The sequence below is a fragment of the Mobula hypostoma genome, chromosome 12, assembly GCF_963921235.1.
Source record: "Mobula hypostoma chromosome 12, sMobHyp1.1, whole genome shotgun sequence".
Taxonomy (NCBI): Eukaryota; Metazoa; Chordata; class Chondrichthyes; order Myliobatiformes; family Myliobatidae; genus Mobula; species Mobula hypostoma.
The window spans coordinates 57,389,489-57,412,056 of record NC_086108.1 but is presented as its reverse complement, the minus strand read 5'-3'; the positions used below and the strand labels follow the sequence as shown (position 1 = coordinate 57,412,056).

Here is a 22,568-nt window from a genome sequence, read left to right as displayed (position 1 = left end):
TAAATGACATTTACTAATTCTTGGTCTTTTACTATTTCAAATAAAAGATAAAATAATAGAATCTATCTGATCAAAAAACTTCCTAGTCAAAAAAACAGGAATACTCTGAAATAAATATAAAAATTTTGGTAAAATCATCATTTTAACTATATGAACACGACCAACAAGTGAAAATGTAAGTGGACTCCATCTACGAAATAAATACTTCATAGAGTCTAATACCGGAACAAAATTGACTTTATAAAGATCCTTATATTTTTCAGTAATTATAATACCTAGATATCTAAAAGAGTCTGTAACTTTAAAAGGAGTATTATCATATATAGAGACAAAATCATTTAAAGGAAACAATTCACTTCTAAAAAAATTTATTTTATATCCTGAAAAACCTCTGAATTCATTAAATAATTTTAGCAAGACAGGAATGGATTCGTCAGGGTTAGATATATAATCCCAATAAATCATCAGCATAAAGAGAGACCTCATGCATGATCTCATTCACGAAAACCCCATGGATATTTTTAGCCTCACGAAGAGCAAGGGGTTCTAATATGAAATTAAACAACAAAGGACTTAATGGACAACCTTGCCTTGTCCCCCGTGAAAGCTGAAAAAAAGGAGTCCGACAATTGTTAGTGACAACAGTAGCAATAGGGACTTTATATATCATTTTAATCCAATTATTAAAATTAGCACCAAAGCCAAATTTCTCTAAAACATTGAATAAATATTTCCATTCGACTCGGTCAAATGCTTTTTCAGCATCCAAAGATACAACACATTGTGGAGTTTTAAAAGAGGACGAATATATAATGTTAAATAGTCTCCGAACATTTGAAAAAGAATAGCGACCCTTTATAAAGCCTGTTTGATCTTTAAAAATAATTTTACCCAAAATATTCTCCAAGCGATTGGCCATTATCTTTGACAAAATCTTAGCGTCAACATTCAGTAATGAAATAGGTCTATATGAAGCACAGTCAGTAGGATCTTTATCTTTTTTAAGAATTAAAGAAATAGAAGCCTCATAAAAAGTAGAGGGTAAGTCACCCTTCACAAAATTCCAACATATACGGAGAAAGCAACTTTCCAAATTTTTTATAAAATTCTACAGGATAGCCATCAAGTCCTGGGGACTTACCAGATTGCATTGAAAAAATAGTTTTATGAATTTCGGCTTCAGTAATTTAAGCATCGAGACTTTTTTGATCCTCAGCCGAGATTTTAGGAAAAATAATCTTTTGTAAAAAAGCATTCATTTCAGAGGAATCTAATGGACATTGAGATTTATAAAGCTCAGCATAAAAATCTTGAAAAATCTTATTAATTTCTTCATATTCCTGAGCTAAGGTACCATCTTTCCTACCAATTTTCATGATTTGCCTTTTGGCTGCAGCCATTTTTAATTGAGATGCAAGCAGTTTATTATTTTTATCTCCAAACATATAAAATTGGTTCTTTAACTTAAGCAAATATCCTTCAATGGGATGAGTTAATAACAGGTTATATTGTGATTGAAGTTCCACCCTTTGTTTAAATAAATCAGTATTGGGGGAGATTGTATAGGTATTATCTAAATCTTTAATTTGTTTTGAAATTCTATCTAATTCTGCTTTAGTTTGTTTTTGAAGTTTAGCTGAATAAGAAATAATCTAACCACGTAAAAATGCTTTAAATATATCCCATATAACTAATTTAGACATACCCCCTAAATCATTAAAAAGAAAAAATTCTTTTATCTGGGTTTCAATGAAACTTACAAAGTCAGAATTTTGCAATAATATCTGAGACATGCGCCAAGGTGGGCGGGCAAGAATGACATCATCAAATTCAAAAGACAAACTCAGAGGCGCATGATCAGATATAGCAATAGCGTCATATTCGCAAGTTTTAACACTAGGCAAGAAGCAGGGATCGATTATAATATAATCGATCCTCGAATATTTTTTATAAATATGTGAGAAGAAAGAATATTCTCTATTATCGGGATGGAGATACCTCCACAAATCAATCAAACCAAAATCAATCAAAAAGGAATTAATAAATGACGCAGATCGATTTGGAAGTCGCTGATTGGTTGAGCTCTTATCAATTATAGGATTTAGGCAGCAATTAAAATCCCCACCCATTATCAGCATATATTCATTTAAATCAGGCAGTAAAGCAAATACCTTTTTAAAAAAAGAAGGATCATCTAAGTTAGGACCATACAAATTAACCAAAACAACTTTTCTGTTTTAGATTGTTCCTTTAACAATTAAAAATATTAGGATTAATAAAAATAGACATGCCTTTTGTTTTACTCTGAGAAGTAGAGTGGAATTGTAAATCATTCTACCAACTAAAAAATCTATTTTGATCTCCCGCCCTGATATGTGTCTCTTCAGCAAAAATTATATCAGGTTGGAATCGGTTAATAATTTTAAAAGTCTTTTTTCTTTTATTAGGATGATTCCAACCACGTACATTTCAACTTTATTACATTAATCAGTTTAAATACCATACTATAATTTTATTCTACTTTATACATGCACAGAGCACATACCAATACAGGATGATCAAAAATGGCGGTGATGAAGAATACAACCAGATAAAAAACAACGCATACTCCGGAACCACCCAATGGGAAAAAACTCCTAACTCTAAATCCACCCACACCCGGACACCCGAAAAAGGCAAGCAATCTATGATAGAATTCAAAGTTACAGACTGCCCTGTCTGTGGTTTCTTTCCCTCCCCCCAGTTAGTAAAAAAGTAGAGTGACCTTGTGAAAAAAACAATAAAGTCTCAGCAAAAAAAGGTACTTACATTCCATCGACTAATAAACAAGAAAGAACCAAAATAATATTATCTCTTAGAGAGAAAAACCAGCGCCATCTTCAAGTTTAATATTAATTCCCTATAAAAAGCTTTAAATTCAATTATAAAATGTTATAATAAAACAGAAAAAATATATAAAAAGCCCTATTAGTAGGAAAAAAACTACCAATTAGCTAATTAAAAAAAAGAAACAAACCAAGTATTAAATTAAAGGAACAAATCCCCTTATCTTCTTCTCTCAGTCGTAGAATTTCAGAGATCATTTAGACAGAGATACTTAAGCCATAAATCTTTCCAAAGGAAAACCAACAATATGCAATGATGAACAACTTTCCTTGTCTTCTTTAATTAGTCTCTCAATGAAGTATACAATTGACCTTCATAAATCTTCTTTCCAAAATGTGAATAATATACAGATAGCCAAACAGCCTTTCAGATAGATCATTCGACAGCAGCATCGGTAACAGCGGCGGGTATAGCCTGAACAAAGTCCAGTGCAGCTTTTGAATCAAAAAAAGTACAAGGAGGAGAATTAGCAGGAAAAATTTTAATTCTTGTCAGGTACCTCAAAGACGGAAAAAGTTTTTTATCATATGCTTGTTTCATTACCAGGGCAAACCTTGATCTTTGTTCCATTATCTCTCTTGGATAATCTTCATAAAAGCGGAGCTCAGATTCCATAAATCTAAAAACTCTCTGTATTCTTGCCTGTCGCATTATTTGATCTTTAATTTTAAAGTGATGAAAGCAAATCAGAACAGATCTTTGTTTACTAGAATCCTTCAATTTCGAGATAAACGTCCTGTGTGCCCTTTCTATAGCAGGCGGCTTTGACAGAACGGTAGGAAATAAAGTGTGGAAAAGCTTACCAAAGTAATCCGTTAGATCTCCATCTTCAGCTCCTTCTTGCAGCCCAACAATTCGTATATTCCTTCATCGAGACCTAGTTTCCAGGCCTATAATCTTATTTTGATATCTTTCCAAACAAGTTGTAGCTCCAGACAACTTTTGCTTAGTTATCTTCAATTCCTCTTCATGTGAAATAACTTGAGTTTCCAGGTCTTTAAGTTTCCCAGAAATGACTTCATTTCATTACTATTCTTTTCCAGGTGATCTTTAATTGATCCATTCTGATCCTTAATTGAATTCAGTGTCCGAATGATATCTTCAGCCCACGATGGCATTTCATCAGATCTTTCCTTTTGCACCTTACCTTTCCTATTACCTTTATCACTAGGTTCAGGTAAATTCTTCCCACTTCTTTTAGACATAGACATATTGATCCCCCTCAAGAATCAGCAAGTAAAAATTTTAAATTCAAAGCTTAAACTAGGGGGAGAGAAAGGAAACTAAGAGCAGCACAAAAATACTGCTACTCCATTTGCAGACAGGGGCAGTCCTCCTCGTTCTCAATTTTAGCAGACATATAAAAATTTTTCTTTCTTCCTTTCCACTACACTCCACCTCCTATCGATGCAGCTACAAAAAAGGCACGACAACGGCTATACTTCATTAGGAGTTTGAGGAGATTTGGTAAATCACCAGGACACTTGCAAATTTCTACAGATGTACCGTGGAGAGCATTCTAACTGGCTGCATCACTGTCTGGTACGGGGGGGATGGGGAATGCTGTTGCACAGGACCGAAGTAAGTTGCAGAGAATTGTAAACTTAGTTAGCTACATCATGGATACCAGCCTCTGTAGTATCCAGGGCACCTTCAAGAAGCAATGCGTCAAAAAACAGCGTGCTTCATTAAGGAACACCACCACCCAGGCCGTGCCGTGTTCTCATTGCTACCATCAGGAAGGAGGTACAGAAGTCTGAAGGCACATACTCAATGATTCAGAAACATTTTCTTTCCCTCTGCCATCTGGTTTCTGAATAGACATTGAACCCATGAACAGTACCTCATTACTTTTTTATTTCTATTTTTGTACTACTTATTTAACTATTTAATATACATGTATATACTTACTGTCATTGACAGGATTTTTTCGATTATGTATCACATTGTACTGCTGCTACAAAGACAACAAATTTCACGACACATGCTGGTGATATTAAACCTGACTTTGATTCTTGTGATTCTGATCTCCAGTCTCTTCACCCAGCTATGAGAAGGGCATCATTAAGCTAGAAAAGGTGCAGAAAAGATTCCCAAGGATATTGCTAGGACCAGAAGGTTTTAGTTGTAAGGAGAAAATGGACAGGCTTGGATATTTTTCTCTGGAGCCCGGGGGGGGGGGGGGGGGCGGGTTGAGGAGTACCCTTATAGGCAAATATAAAATCATGAGGGGCATGGATTACATGAGTGACCACAGTCTTCTACCAGGGGATGGGAGTCTAAAACTAGAAGGTACAAGTTGAAAGGGGAAGGATTTAGAGGAGATCTGAGGGACAACAATTTTCACTAAAGCTGTTGGGTAGATGGGAAAATCTGCTAGAGGAAACTATAAAAGCATGCTTAATACCATATTTAAAAGACACTGACAAGTACATGGATACGAACATACTAACTGGTTGGTTGCATTACCATGTGATATTGAGGCTCCAATGCATTGCACAGTAAAAGGCTGCAGAGGGATGTAAACTCAGTCAGCTCCATCACAGGCACAAGCCTCTCCACCATTGAGAACATCTTCAAAAGGTAGCATCCATTAAGGATCCTCAGTCTCCAGGACATGCTATCTTCCGAGGAGCCTGAAAACCCACACTCAATGCTTTAGGAACAATTTCTTCTCCTCTGCCTTCAAATATCTGAACAATTCATGAACGCTACCTCACTGATCTGCGTTCACACAATTATTTATTTTAACTTACAGTAGCTTTTATGTTTGCACTGTACTTCTGCCACAAAACAACAAATTTAAAGACAGTGATCATGAACCTGATTCTTATTCTGACAGAGGCATACGGGCCAAACACGGACAACCTAGTTAGCATAGACGAGTTAGCCCTGAGGACCTGTTTCCATGCTGTATAACTTCGTGACTCAATAGTAGTCAGATTCTGAGTAATGAAGATCACGGTCCACAAAAGCAAAGGACTGTTGGATTTATTTATTAAACCAGCTTCTTCAGAATTATTTGTCAAACTGACTAGTTTTCAGTCAATTATTTTTAGAAAACACAATTAATTTTTCTTTTAATCTTCTTTCCATTTTTTAAGGACTTCTGGCCTGTCATTTCAAATGACTGTTCCTAACATGCAAACACTTGCAGCATCAAATCAAAAACTGAACCAATGCTACACAGGTTTGTGTGCTTTATTAGGTGTTTCTGAAAGTAAGACATATTTTGCACAGGTGATTGAACTAGAAATTCTACAAAATTACTTTGTAGAATCTTTTTGAAAATTCTATTAATTCTCCATATGATTTATTTAATATAATTTTGGTGAGAAATTCATGTTTGGAAAATACTTCTAAGTAAATAACTGAAGCAGCAATTGAAGTTTTTGACACAGATATTTAAAAATTGCTTGCCAGCCCATAATTAACTATTGGCTGCACCTAAATATTGAGGATAAAGTATGTGCAAGTCATGAACAGGTTTTGTTTTTACAGGCATCCGTAAATCAGAAATACACAATATTCACTCAATATGGTAACCATACCCTCCACAGTATTGTAATGAAAAGCATCAACTGCACGCAAACCTGCTAAGAAAGAAAATTACTAAAGGTGGGGGGGGGGGAGAGAGAGAGAGAGAGAGAGAGAGAGACAGATGGTGGGGGGAGGAGGGAGAGAGAACGAATGAGAACTTGTTCTGCCAATTATATGTATGTATGTTGGACTTTTAAATTTAATCACATAATAAGAGCTTATTTTTATATACAGGTGTTTGTAAAGGGTAGTCATAATCCAGGAACGGCCTGCACTTGGTACTTACTTTGCATGTAAAGTTGCACCTCCCAGTTCCTCGGGGGTAGTATCTTCCCCTGTTGCTGCTTTAACTAGTGGAGGCCCAGCAAGGAATATTGTCCCAATCTTGTCCACTATGACTGTTTCTTCTGCCATGGTTGGGACATATGCCCCACCAGCTGTGCATGAACCACACACAACTGCCACCTATAAAGTACATTCAAAAATTGAAATAACTGCATTCAAACTAAATTACATTCCTAATCAGCATATAAATGTTTTATTTACTCCTTTTGTAAATATTCTTCCTTTCCAACTTTCCTGAAGCTGAAAAAAGTGTCCTTGATCAGCGCTGAAAAGTCTTCGATAGTGATTTGTTAGTTAGTTTAAAACCTTATCTGGTTTTATTTTACAATGATTATTAGTTCCTATAAGACAAGGGGATATACAGTAGTTGCATTCTGCAAATTGGCTGGAACATTTCCTTCATCATAAGAACGGCAATGTCTTAAAAGTACTCTATTGACTGGAAAGTACTTTGAAGTTGATCTAGTCATTTACTACTGATTCATAAATCCTTTGCACTACCAGAAAAATAACAATTCCATTCCCATAGAAATGTGATTTTAACTCTTAACCATGTCTGGAAGTGTTAAGTAAAGGGTTAAAATCTTGAAAGCTAATATCGTGCTGCATTCCCAGCCACCCAAAATATAACTACAATGTTTCAATCCATCAAGGTAATGTCAAAGATCTACTTAAAACTGCAACCGCATTACAGCAGCATCTTAACTGCTTGCATCACTGTCTGGTATGGAGGGGCCACTGCAGGAACAGCAAAACAAACTGCTGAACGTTGTCAACACAGGCAGCTCCATCATGGGCACTAGTCTACCCAGCACCGTGGACATCTTCAAAAGGCAAGGCCTTGAAAAGGTAGCATCATCATTAAGGGCCCCCATCGTCCAGGACATGTCCTCTTCTCATTGCTACCATCAAGGAGGAGATACAGGAGCCTGAAGACACATACTCAACATTTCAGGTATAGCTTCCTTCTCTCCGCCATCAGTTTTCTGAATGGACAATGAACCTGTGAATGTTACCTCACTGTACTTTTTTCCTCTCTTTTTGCACTACTTATTTAATTTAAAATTTTAAGTCTATATTTTTATTTTATAGTTGTTTTATTATTACAAATTGCAATGTTCCTCTATCGCAAAACAACAAATGTTATGAGATATGCCCGTGATATTAAACATGATTCTGTTTCTGATTCTGAAAAATAGTGGCTTGAGGACAAAACATCATCAACTCAAAGGTGAAATAAAAGACTTATATAATTAGAATGAAAATGGATAAAACGAAATAATCCAAAGATGGTAGGACTCTAAAACTCAATCTTTAAAAGCTGGGAAAGGAAAAAATCCTCATCACATTTGAAATCATATACATACACACGCAGGATTACTCAAATATTACTGAAATATTAAATGCACAACACTCCTCCCTGCTCAGCTATAAACTCCAATTCAATATAGAATGTGTCTCCATTGGTTGGCATCCGTCTGACTCGAAGGACAATGGGTGATGATCATCACAAGCCTGGGCAGAAGGTAGGAGGCCCTAGGATGCCCAGTTGTAGTCAGAATACTGCCTTTATCACTTTTATGCTTCCTCTGAGCAGCATGGTCCTTCCTTGGTCCAATCTGCTTTCTAACCGGAGGCACAGAGGTTGGCACTAACACCTGTTTGTCCTTTGTTGGGGAACAGCTCATTTGTTCAGCATGAAGACAGTTGTTATATCATCCAGTAGCTTTCTTAATTCGTCTTCAGATGGCTTCTTTGCAGGGGATGCAGCATGCAAATAGTGGATGGATCCCCATCAAGTTCGAGTTGTCTCAGCCAATCATGCCACACAATATACCTTGTTGCCCATGTTAAGTTTTGTCACTCTTTAAACATTAAACTAATTCAAAGGAATACACTGGAGTCTGGGAATAGGGGTCTAGTTCAAGTTTACTTTAAGCAAGGTGCACATGTATCATGCGGTAGCGTGATTACATATGCAATTCATGTATTTATACATATAACCTGTAATGAATTATTTAAACAACCAAAAATGCTTAATCAAACAATACATATATACAAGATTACTCAAATATTATTGAAATATTAAATACACCATAGCCATAAGTCAAGTCCATTCTGGGGCAGATTCACCTGGATCAAATCAATACTGTAACTGGCAGGAAGTTCACACCAACAATAAAATCTGCAGATGCTGGAAATCCAAAGCAACACACACAAAATGCTGGAGAAACTCATCAGGCCAGGCAGCATCTATGGAAAGGAGTAAACAGCCGACGTTTCAGGCTTAGACCCCTCATCAGGACCGGAAAAGAATAGAAGTCAGAGTAAGAAGGTGGGGGGTGAACTACTCTTTTCCATAGATGCTGCTTGACCTGCTGAGTTCCTCCAGGATGGTCACTCACTGCTTTGCGCTACTCAGAGATATGATTACCTGTATTCAAGACAATGTGTGTTGTTCTTTTCTGTGCCTTGTTGCGCATCAGGAAGCAGCCTTGCCATTTCTTCAGCATTTTTGTCTGTTTTTTTTACAAGGCTGAGTTGCTACCTCGATGCTCTACACAGCATGGCTGGAAAGCGTGCAGGGAGCCAGCTGAAATCAAACCTGGGATCAGTCACCATGAAGACTGGTGCAGATGCCACCACACCATCAGCTGGCATATGTTAGATGGGTGGGGGTCAATTGTCTCATGAGTTTAGATCAGGGGAAACTCTTTGAAGGACATCGTGCTCAAACCTAGTAGATGTGTTCTCCAAAATGGGTCTTGGGGAAGGAGCCTGCACTGGAATACAACTGATCTACAAAAGATAAAGGGTATCAGGTGTAGGAACCTTGATTTTCAAGATATTGAGGCCCTAGTTACAAAAAAAAAGGCGCATTGCAGGTATAGGCAGATAGGAACAAATGATGTACCTATGGAGTATAAGAAATGCAAAAAAAAATTAAGAAAAAAATGAAGAGGGCTAAAAGAAGACATGAGTTTGCCTTAGCAGACAACATGAAGGAGAATCCCAAGCAATTCTGCAGTTAAGAGCAAAAAGATTGCAAGAGACAAAATTGGTCCTCTGGAAGATTAGAATGGAATCCATGTGTGGAGCCAAAAGAGATGGGGGAGATCTTAAATGCCTCTTGCATCTGTATTTACTCAGGATATGGATGCAGAGTCTATAGAAGTAAGGCAAGCGGCATCAACTTCATCGACTCTATAAAGATTACAGAGGAGGATTCAAGATGCGGTAGTAAGTTGGATTAGACATCGGCTTTATGGGAGAAGCCCGAGGGTAGTAGATGATTGCCTCTCTGCCTGGAGGCCTGTGACTACTGGAGTGCCACAGGGACTGGTGCTAGGTCCATTGTTGTTTGTCATCTATATCAATGATCTGGATGATAATGTGGTTAACTGGATCAGCAAATTTACAGATGACATGAAGATTAAGGGTGCAAGGAAGACTATCGTTGCTTGCAGCAGGATCTGCACCAGCTGGAAAATTGGGCTGAAAAATGGCACATGGGATTTAACGCAGACAAGTGTGAGGTGTTGCATTTCAGTAGGACCAACTAGGATAGGTCTTATACAGTGAATGGTGGGATACTGAGGAGTGCGGTAGAACAAAGGAATCAGGGAATACAGATCCATAATTCACTGAAAGTAGTGCCATATATAAATAGGGTTGTAAGAAAAGCTTTTGGCACATTGGCCTTCATAAACCAATGTACTGTATTGAGGACAGGAGATGAGATGTTATGTTGAAGTTGTTTAAGACATTGCTGAGGTCTAATTTGGAGTATTATGTGTAGGTTTGGTCACCTACCTACAGGGAAGATAAAAATAAGTTTGAAAGCGTACAGAGAAAACTTACAAGTATGTTACCGGGTCTGGAGGACCTGAGTTATAAGGAAAGATTGAATAGGTTAGGGCTTTATCCCTTAGAACACAGAAGACTGAGGGGATATTTGATAGAAGTATACAAAATTATGAGGGGTATAGATAGAGTAAATGCAAGCAGACTTTTACCACTGGGTTTAGGTGGGACTACAACTAGAGATCATGGGTTAAGAGTGAAAGGTGCAAAATTTAAAATTAATCTACAACCTAACAAATTAACTGTGCTTTTTGGAATAACTCCTCAAAATATCCACGGTATCTCTTTGTCTGACCAATATGTTATTGCATTTGTTACATTGATAGCTAGGAGGGCCATTTTGTTGAAGTGGAAGGATATGTCAGCTCCCATTTTGTCACAATGGTTCTCTCAAGTGATGCTATGTCTTAGTTTGGAGAAAATTAGAAGTCGAACCTTTGAACCTACGTTTGATGTTGAGAAAAGATGGGGTTCATTTGCTCGTTACTATCATTTGAGTTAATTGATAGAATTCCTCCACGATCTAATTGTAAATTTTTGGTACATTTTTTTTTCTTGCTGGCAGTTTGATGTTTATCTTTAGAAGCTTTTTGTATGACGCATGGCTCCGGGGTTGAGCACCTAATGGTTTTTTTTTCTCACTTTTCTTTGCTTTAGTAGGGTTTTTTTTTCTTTTTTTTTGTCACCAAAATTTTTTCAATCTTTAAAACAATGTTTTTTTTCTTGAGACATTGTAAGTGTTGCCTACTTTGATGTACTCTTGTTAATTTTGGATAATAATAATAAAAAAGATTTGAAAAGAAAGAAAAATTTAAGGGGAACATGATGGAAACTTCTTCAGTTAGAGGGCCATGAGAGAATGGAATGAGCTACCAACTCAAGTGGTGAATGCAACCTCGATTTCAATGTTTAAGGTTGGATAGGTACATGGATGGTAGGGGTATAGAGGGTTATGGTCCCAGTGCAGGTCAATGGGAGTAGGCAATATAAATGGTTTGGCAAGGACTAGATGGGCTGAAGGGCCTGTTTCTATGCTGTACTTTTCTATGACTCTAAAGAGCCATGAGACCTATCCAAGTCAACAGGTTGGAAACAGAAAGTTTTTGGATCGAATTTGAAGTCAGCCAAGCTAACTTCTCTTCTCTGTTTTGTATGTTTGTTGTATTTTGTTGAATAAGAGACATGATTATCCCAAGAAGGCAGGGAACTTAAGTCAAGCATCCCTCTACATAGATAATGTTGCCATCTTCTGATTCAACCCACTATCAATCTTCAAAGTTCAAAGTAAATTTAATATCAAAGTACATATTTGACCTTGAAATTCATTTCTTGCAGGCATACTCAATAAATCCATAATATAATAATAGCCATAAAAGAATCAATGAAAGACTAAATCATCTTGGGTGCTGATACTGTAAGTGTTTGTAGCCAGTTAAAAAGGGCATGTTCTTTGGCAACCAATTTAACTGATCCTTTGTACTTTTCACCACCAGGTCAGATTACCTCAAGGTGCTGGAATTGTGCTTCAGGGTAGTTGGGGCATAAGGCAAAAACCACCTGGAGTGAATAGGCAAGATGAAATAGAACACAGAACTAGAGAAAGAGAGAAAATTATACTAATATAGCCTTCATCCTGATTGTCTTCTTTGTGTGTGGTTGTATCAAGCCTGGTTGCTCATATATACAGTTTTATCTATACATGGTGTTGCAGAGGATGGGCCTGGCAATTGTGCCATGGAATGTTCCATTCAGTACTACACCACCTGTCCATCATGGAAAGGTTTCTACTGATAAAGTTGTTTCACCACAAGTCAGTCAGGCAGTGATCTACGTGGAATGACTTTGAAGCTCTTTACGCAAAGGAAGTGCTGGATCTTGAAGAATAATTCCTTGGTCGGATAATCTGGTTAAACGTCTCATCGTTAAACAAGGATCAAGAGCTATGTCTCAGTGAGAAGGCCCTCCAGCACAAACCTCATCCCACCACTGCAGACTGAGAGACGAGCCGTGTGGTAACCACTCAAACATTTCACAGATGGAAAGTTTGAGAATGAAATATTAAAGAAACATTCACCTGTTGTAAATTTTGTAATGAAGTGTAAGGAAATACTTGGCACACTGAATGAAGGTAATGGTTTGTATAATTGTATCATTTAGAAATGTATTGTAGGCAAATAAAAACTGCTTCATTGACTGGCATAAATATGAAGGGCTGAATAGCTTCCTTTGTCATATATTTTCTATGACTCAATAGCAAGTTCAATGTTAAGTCAGGATATTTGTCAGACAATCTGCTGCAGAGCAAAAGGTCCATGATGGAAGAAAGCTACCAGCCAGAAGAGATCATGATTAAAGAAAAAAATATTTTTGCTTCAACACTTTGTTGGTGGGAGTGCTTCAAGCACTCTTTAGAAAATCCCAGCCTCCCACATCAATAAACAATCCCGTTCTCAATTTTGAAATAATTTTGGCAATCTCAAAGGAAACCATTTCCTCTATTTGTGCATCACAGAAGAGGGCAGGGATGAAAAATGAGTTACCTGCGGAATGCCTGCAGCAGACATAATTGCTTCATTGTAGAATGTTCTACCTCCATGGTTCTCATCTGGAAATATCTCTGCCTGAAAAGGATACATGCACAATTTCTTTAATATGTCCAAACTCCAACAAGCCATTGAAGCAGATATCTGCATGTTAATGCATTTTGAAGAACACTCTCCATAACAGTAGTGCCCAAAATGTAGCTCAGAGCCTATCTGTGGGATCCAGTATTCCTGTCTTTTTCTATATTCTTGGACTCCTTACTGACTGTCGCCTGCAACAATGCTGCTGTAATTCAGCACTTGATCCACTGCCCATTTTGTTCTTGAAGGAAAGTAAGATAGAATCAGTGGGAGTGATTATACTTATAAGTCAGAATACAGTGTATTTTATCCAATTTTATTATTTGATACAAAGAAAATCCATTTACACTGGATCTTCCAAGATCTCATGACAAAGTGTCTTACAACCATAAAAAGACATTTTTGTCACTTTAATAACTTAGGAAGTGTTGCAGCCAGTTTGCTAAATGTGTATTCCCACACGCAATGTCATAATGATAGATACACTGTTAACTGGGGCTAGCATTGACAAGGACTGTATACCATAGGGTCACCAGTGCCTTTAGTTAGTAGATGGTGCCACACTTTATTGCCTCATCCAAAAGGCATTATCTTTCCACACTGCACTTAGATCTTTTTGGTACTCAAAACTCTGAAATCAGATTTAATTTCACACTTCCTATGTCAGCAACAAATATGTTTATCTTTGAGTTATCTCTGATAGGTCAATCCTTCACGGATATCTTTTCAGTTTATACATATTTATTTCCTATAATTAGCATTAATAACCCATACATTTTCCTCTCTCAAATGTGGGTACTTTAGATAGGTTCCATTTAACAAATGCCGAAGGAGCAAGCTATACACTTGTGGGTGTATAATCTAATCCCACTATTCTGAGGTACAGAGACCTACAGTAACAAAAGACCTATGACCAAAAATATTCCTCAGCATATAGATAATATCTTGTAAAGCCTCCTGACTGTGCAATCCAAGAAGTACTCTACCTGAAGTGGTAAAAATGCTCCTCCACTGTCCACCAAGTATATGCAAGGTAGTCCATTTTGAATTGCAATGTCTTGGGCTCTCAGCTGTTTCTTCACTGTAACTGGGTAAACTGTCCCTCCTTTGACTGTTGCATCATTCGCAATGAATACACACCAAATTCCACTGACTTTACCTATTCCTATATGAAATCAATGTTGTAAAATAAAAGTTATGTTAACATTTTTACATATTGAAGTTAAGACTGATCTACTGAACTATTTCAAGGATTCAAGACATAATGAAACCCTTGTCTAAACAGAGAGAAGCCAAAATAAGCAAAGTGTTTCGTACAGATACAATGCTGATGTGTGAATATCAAACAAAGAGTGATTTGTGATATTATCACAGTATTCTGGTGATCCTGTTTACTCTTGTAAAATATTCTTTTGGACAAGACAACAGTTACATTAAATATGAAACTACCATTTTATGTATGTTTGTAAGAAAATTAAATAAAATTATTTTTTGGCCTACTGAGCATTTCACACAGAAAATGAGAGATTATTTCAAGATTACCTTGACATGTAGTTATTGTGCACAACTTCAAGCATTAGTTCTTATAAAATAGTTGGACCTTGCACTTTGATCACAGGTGCAATCCAACCTATCCATTATTCCTGGCATACTGCAATTAAGAATTACTTAAGAAGAAGAATGTTGTGTTTAATCAGAATTTGTAACCAATTTGATATTGCCAGCAATGTACATATATTCTGTAGTTCTACCTATGAACTTTGGTAAAAGCTGAATATTTCTATTTACTATGTATTGTTGTTGTTTGTATTGATAACTTTGTTTTTTATTAAATTTTATTTCCTTTTTGGCAATAAACAATATATTTCAGTGAGTGCAATAATATTTTCATGCTTCATTAAATGACTATATGAAAATGAATTCTCCTAATCAGGAGGAATATTGCAGCTCAGTTCAAGTCCACGTCTATTTACACATACTTCAACAAGATTCAGAAATGAATTCAAATGGAAGCAAAATTGATGACACTTTACCTTCTTCAATCTGAAGATACACAGTCTAAACTCTAAATGAATCATCATCAATAGATTTTGGCTATTCAGGGAATCAAATGATAGAGCATAGCTCAGTGACTCCCAAAGGGGCAGTTACTGTCCTAAGGGGGTGTTAGGGAAAATAGAAGCCGTTGAGGGCATTCAAGATTCTTTGGGTGGGGGGTGCAGTAAGCAGTACCCCTAACTTGAGGTAGGAGATCTGACCGACCGTTAGTAGAGCAGGCACTTCCAAACAAAAACAGGTTGAGGCACTGAAACACAGGAAGAACCATAGCTCTGCAGGCGGTGAACACACGTTGTCACGAAGCGTCTGAAATTCGGCAACCTCATCCGACCTTACCAACCAAACAGACAATATTGAGGACGCATAAATTGGCAACCAGGGTGCCCAACAGTTCCCCTTGACTCGTGTCACAAAACAAGTTCATGCAACTCAACAGTTCATGAGTCAAGTACACCCTCTCAACTTTCTCTACAGATCTATGGAAAACAGGTCACACAATGATACAGCACATACAGGAACCAAACAGTGAAATAGAGCCAATCAGTGAACCTGCTGACCTGAGGATTCCACTTGAGGTGTTCAAGAACCATTTTTGGGGAATTATGAGATCTTACATGATTGGTCAATCGTGCTAACTGGAATAGTATAAAGGTAGCTTGCTGAAAACCAGCTCTATCCTGACTAACATTCAGATTCCAATCTGAATCCTTGTGAATGCAATTTTCGCTGTCGTGATCGTCATCTTAGCCTCGCCATTCCTTTGGAGGCCGCTACCATTGTTCCATCCATGTCAACTCACTGCCGTCATCAACATCCAATAGGCATTCCCAGTTTGCATTAATTTTTTATTTTAATTTAGCCCGTTAGTGATGGTTAAATACATACGGCGTGATCTCTATAAGTCTGAAGGTGGTGAAGCCTTGAATTCTTATCCTGCTAAGAAACAGAAACTACAGAAAGTGTGTCAATGCAACATTGCATACCTGGAGCATGGTTTTGTTCTGTTCCCCTCAGATCAGCAACACCCCATGTCAAAACTGTGCTGTCTAATGAAGCCATAATTGCAGGAACACTTCCGTAAAAGACATCCTGAAAAGGCTACTTATGGTATTACTCAGTTCCAGAAGATGAAAGAAGCAATTGAAAGGCATTGCACACTCAGGTCATTTGCCAAGAAAGCTATAAGGACCTTGATAGTGGTTTTGTTACTTCTTATAACATTTCCAAAATGATAGCAAAGTGTGGAAAATTTCATACAATTGGTGAAAGATTAATAACGCCTGCGGTATCAGAAGTGCTCACCACTATTCTTAAATGGATACCAGTATTTTAAAATCAGTTCCTCTAAGTAATAACTCTGTAGCTCGTCATATTAATGAACTGAGTGAAGACATTGAGTATCAGTTATGCACAGAACTACAAAAAACAGCATTAGGCATATAACTGGATGACTCAACTGTGTGAGACAACAAGGCATTGCTAATGGCATATGTACGGTTTATCAAAAATGGTAAAGTTTATGAACAGATTCTCTTTTGTAAAAGGTTAAAAACAAACATCAACAGAAAATCAATCTACAATGCACTCAAAATGTATATTGAGGATAAAAGTATTCCAATTAGGAATATGATTTTTTGTGCAACAGATGGAGTATCATATATGACAGGTCACCATACTAGTTTAGTGGCATTAATGAAAAAAGAAAATACTAGCTTGTTTACAATCCATTGTGTATTTCATCAACATCTCGTAGCCAAAAACCTCAGCCAGTGACCTTTTTCAAGCACGATTCTTGTAATATCTGCTATCAATAAATTAAAGCTCAAACATTAACTAGCAGAATTTTTCACCAGTTATTCAAGATAACAATGAAGAGTTTGAACACTTGCTTCTTCACACTGAAGTGTGTTGGCTGTCAAAAGACTGCTGATTAAAGCGTTTCTTTGATCTTTCTGACACTGTGGTTGAACTTTTGCTCAAAGTCGACAAGAGCTTGGGAAACAAGATTGAACTTCTATGTGGAGATGTGGCATACCAAGCCGATCTGTATGACAAAATGAACATTCTAAATATGAAACTGCAGGGTGGGAATTGCAGCGTCCACTTTAATCAGATAATTGGAAATATACAAGCAAAATATTGGGAGAAAAATGTTCTCACAGTTGCCCTGCATGGAAAGTATGGCACTCTCTTTCACAGACGGCAATTTGCTAGAGTACTGATTACATCTGCAGTCACTGAAGAAGGATTTTCAGAATTGATTCAAGGATTTGAACAATCTGGAAATTCCAGACTGGGTTATTAACTCATTGCTTTGCAAGGTGGAAGAACAGGAAAAGATCTTGCAAGAAGAAATTATCAAAATTCAGAATGATGAAGAAGCAAAAATGCTTTTCAAAAATGTCAACTTTTGTGGTATGTGTCTACACTGTCATACAAAGTCTCCTGGTCTTTGGAGAAGAGCCAAACTGCTTTTCATTGCTGAAAGAGGCTTCGGTGCTGTGAACCACATACTCACAAAAAACAGAAGCCACTTGGACATTGTTAAGTATGGGGACTTAAGGCTTTTGCTGTCACAACTTACACTAGATATTTCAACTCTTGCTAAAACCATCAAGCTCAAGGATCACATTGATATTAAAGCTTCTGTACAGTGCATGGGTACTGTGTAAGCTATGCTTGAAGACAAATAAAAATTTAAAGCAGAATCATTTTTCTCATGTTAGCACATGGTAGATGAGCTTTTATGCTATGGGGACACTGCAAAGTAGATTGTGCCTAAGAGTGGCCTTGGTAAGTATGAAAGTGCTTTAGGGAGACGTTGGGCTAAAGAAGGTTGGGAAACACAGGCATAGTTGATGTAAAAGTTCAGACATAATTTGATTAAATTACAGATAAGGAGCAAGGAGTTGTATTAGCTATTCCTGTTCTTATTTCTTATATTCTTGACTCTGTTACTCCCTCCCTTAAACCAGATACTTCACTTCAGATCAATAACAAAACATTCTTGATCTTTAATCTGTTGATCTGCAAGTACAGGCTATAGGGAGACTGAGAAAAATTTAAATTTGATACTAGCATTGACATGGGGAAATTGACCACATGTTGCTGTCATGGAGAGAAAGAAGATTTCCAAGATATATCTTATAATAACTCTAGCAAGCATGCAACAGCAGTAGGGAGAGAAGCAACTTCTGGAAATACCTTGTCTTTGATTTAAACAGAACAGCCTCCACTAATCTGGACATCATAGGGAAGGCATTAACAAATTACAATGTGATCAATATTGTTAATGGCTGCAGAGGAAACAAGGAAGGATGATAGTTCACCTTGGAGATTTACTATTTACTGAGTGGTTAATTAGCTTTGAAGTGTTTAGGAATATTCTGAAGTTATGAAAGATACATTTTAAATATAAGTATTTCTTTAAAATACTTCACTGCAACTTAGACAACACATTGGAAATTAAAGGGTGGGCAAAGACATAATCAGATTTTAAGGACGAAGGCTATCAAGGCAGACTATTCGTGAGGGGATGAGTAAAAACGTAAGTCTGAAAATGCTGAGGGATTGTACCTACAAAGAAAAAAAATTATGAATAGGAAGAGACATTCGGTGATTTGTAGTTTTGAGTAAATCAGGACATGGGAGCAAAGATTAGTTTTCATATGTTCAAAGAAAGGATGAACAGAGACACAAAATAAAATAGAGAAATGCATAGGATCAGGGTCAGGGAAAATGAACCACCATTACTGCAACAATAATAACATGGGTGAAAGTGAGTAAAGGGTTGACAGGTGCAGTAGTATTATGGCAAAGGTAGACCTAAGGGCAACATGATTCAGAGTTGAAAAGTGAAACTGAAGGAAATTCATCCTTTTAAGATTCACTGGTTGGTTAGTATTTATCAATATATATCTGTAAGGGTAATTGTTATTTCTCAAAATCAATATAGCATAAATAGTGTACCATTAATAAAAAATATTTTTTCTAGTTTGGTAAAAATAGATTCTTGACATGGCCAAACAGCAAGAATGCTAATTATTAGAGCTAGATAAAATAATGCTACTTTATAATCCAAGAAAAAATGACTTTCCAGAGAGAAATCAGACTAATATTTATAATGCTCCTTTGTAAAAATTTGACCTCAATAATATTACCAGTTAAACAGCCTGCAGCAGGAATATCTCCATATGGCATTCCCATTCCAGCAAAAGGAGACAGTTCCAGGATCTCTTCTGTGTCCAGAAGCAACCGTAAACGTTCTCGGACCAATAGTTTTTTATTCTTCTTGGTGTGTCTCAGAATCGCTTTTTCATCTCCACCTTTCTGCACGCGTTTCATCAGCTCCAAATACCTGTTTCATGAAGCATACAATTGAAACAAAGGCTCTCACATCAGAATAGAAGTGCTAAAGAAGGTATGGGGATGGGGAGCAGGAAAGAATAATTGGCCTGGGTTTCTAATCTAGTCTCTTTTACACTTACTGGCAAAAGTCATTTAATATCAGATAGGCTAAAATTGTGTCCATTCACAACATCCCCTAGGTTAAAAAACTTGTCACAACCATTACTTAACCCATAAAGCAAACAATAGATGTTTTTTCAAGTTCCAGAGTCCTTCAGTCAACCTCTGAACTGAATCACAGAAAAGTAGAGGTAAAAGAGAAAAATAAATAAAATAGAAATAGAGATAGAACTGTGAAATTTTACCAAAAATATTTCAGTAAATTATTAATTACAAATTAAGCCTTTCGAGTCATCCAATAGCTATGTTTTGTCACTGAATAGTAGAATGAAACAGGCTCAGTGATCTCTGATTTGGTCCACGTACATTCTCAATTAGTTAATCACCACCTTACCAGCCCCAGTACTGACTTTGAAATCCTTCGAAATGTAATGTGAAATCTAGTAGAGAAAAGTAGAGTGGAGTTCCTGGATGCATTTCATCACCCAGTGATCTTCATTAGAATGGTCATATAATCATAGCTATTGGAGATTATTGCCATGAGCACCATGAAAATGCATAGGTAAAGCAAGTGCTGCATATAATAAATATATTATTGTTTTCTGGTAAGCCCACACAGAATTGCAAGTGGATACCAGCTGAGCATTATTGGTATAAAAACAGTTGTGATAGTAACATTGTGTTTTTAATATTGAAAAATGAAATTATTTTTATTATAAACAATCGATAATTATGTAAAACACTAACTTGGAGATACGTGTTTAATTTTTTTAAACAGTCCAATTTATGAATTATAATATATAACATAACTGATATAAATACTAGCATGTAAAGACTGAAACTTAGCAAGTCCACTAATGCTGGATGCTGAAAATGAGTATCAGAAAATTGAATAAATCCACCTAAGAGAAAATGCCTATTAATTTCAACAAGCAGAAAATGTATGTTAAAATATTTAAATAAAACATCTTGGTATAAAATAATAAAGGAGGGGACCATCAGTTGATAAAATGATAATGGGAATCTAACATATGAAATCAATTACAGCATAAAAGAAACCAATGGCCTTATTGATCTTGTTCTCCTCGGACTTCTTCAAAAGAATGTTGCAGTTTTGTTTCATCCAATAATGTTGATTCCCAGCAACTCACAATATTAAAATAACGTCAATAAATGCTGCAACGGAGACAGAGGCGGAATTAAGATGGCCCTAAACAGCAACTCCTTTGCTTGCATCTTCGGAAACAGCTCTATTTCCATTTTTAATATCTTTATTTTACCCTTTCAGGGTTCTTTTGAAGATCCTGACCTGGAGTTACATGCTGATTTCGGTTCTTTGAGGGAATGGGATCCATTCTCCGGGTTTCAGGACCAGCCGTTGTTTGGCATGCCAAGCGGTCAGCCTGAGAGGCAGCCTAGTGTTTGGAAGCCTAAGATCTCAGAGCTCTGAAGATGGGTGGATCGAGGGTCAGTGTCATGGCAGGAGACTCGTGTGTCGTTGAGGAGGCCGGAAATCTTTCGCTGTGGGCCTGAAGACCCAAGATCTTTGCGAACTTCAGGCACAGAGCTCACAAAAAGCAACGAAATGGACTTTTTAATATCATAAACCAGCGGGTTGTTGTTATGTCTCCCACTCACTGTGAAAATAGGGGACATGTCCCTCTCCCTTATTAAGGGAGAGAGAACCTGTGGGTTACTGAATACCAGATGAAATGCGATAGGCTTTGGGATAACTGCAACATCTGTGTCTTTGCTATTGCTTAGCTCATGCTTGTGCTTGGTAGCAAGTGCGCTTTTTGTTTTGTCGGTGGGGGGATTGTTGCTCACCGTCGCTTACGCATGGATGGGGGGAGCTGGGGGGGGCTTTGGGGTTCTCATGTTTAGCTGTCATTCATTCTTTGGGGCAATTCTCTGTTTTTTGTGGATGGTTTGCAAAGAAAAAGCATTTCAGAATGTATATTGTACATATTTCTCTGACATTAAATTGAACCTTTGAACCCACAAAATAAAGTAGATAGATCCACTTGGCATTCCTACATCTTGTGATCTTTGTTTTTCATTTCTCATGAACTTCCATTGATCCCTAATCTTATAATCACAGGAAAAGTGGAAGAATGCAACCATGACAATGATTAAAGAAGACAACCACAACCACCTTCCATTCAGCATCTGTAAGACCAAGGAATTGATTGTGGGCATAAGGAAGGGGAAGTCAAGAGAACACACACCAGTCCTCACCAAAAGATCAGCAGTTTCAAGTTCCTGGGTGTCATCATCTCTGAAGATCTTTCCTGGGCTCAGCATATTGATGCAATTACAAAAAAAGCACAACAGTGGTAATATTTCATTAGGAGTTTGAAGAGTCTTGGCATGTCACCAAAAACACTTGGAAATTTCTACAGATGCACCATGGAATGCATTCTAACTGGTTGCATTGCCATCTGCATGGAGGGGCCACTACACAGGATTGGAAAAGGCTGCAGAAAGTTGTAAACTTAGCCATCTCGATCGTGGGCATTAGCCTCCCCAGCAGAATCACAATCAGAATAATGATCAGGTTTAATATCACTGGCGTAAGTCGTGAAATTCGCAGCATCATGGACACTTTCAAAAGATGATGTCTCAAAAAGCCGGCACCCATCAATAAGGTCCCTCATCACCTCTTCTCATTGCTACCATCAACGAGGTGGTACATGAACCTGAAGACACACACATTTCAGGAACAAATTCTTCCCCTCCACCATCAGATTTCTGAATGGACAATGAATCCATGAACACTACTCA

General features: G+C 37.2%; 1 protein-coding gene across 3 annotated transcripts in view; it reads right to left on the bottom strand.

Moving 5' to 3' along the window:
• Window positions 1–22,568, bottom strand: part of si:ch211-198n5.11 (methylcrotonoyl-coenzyme A carboxylase 2) — a 76,255-nt gene that overhangs the window by 31,719 nt on the left and 21,968 nt on the right. For 2 of the 3 annotated variants that reach the window (XM_063064193.1, XM_063064192.1), the window contains exons 3-6: window positions 19,478–19,674; window positions 14,246–14,424; window positions 13,176–13,256; window positions 6,713–6,891 (exon numbers count right to left, since the gene is read on the bottom strand). In XM_063064193.1, the coding sequence (XP_062920263.1) occupies window positions 6,713–6,891; window positions 13,176–13,256; window positions 14,246–14,424; window positions 19,478–19,674 (636 nt within the window). Of the gene's footprint in view, window positions 1–6,712; window positions 6,892–13,175; window positions 13,257–14,245; window positions 14,425–19,477; window positions 19,675–22,022; window positions 22,076–22,568 lie in introns of all 3 variants that reach the window. The other variant, XM_063064194.1, reaches the window with a different exon arrangement.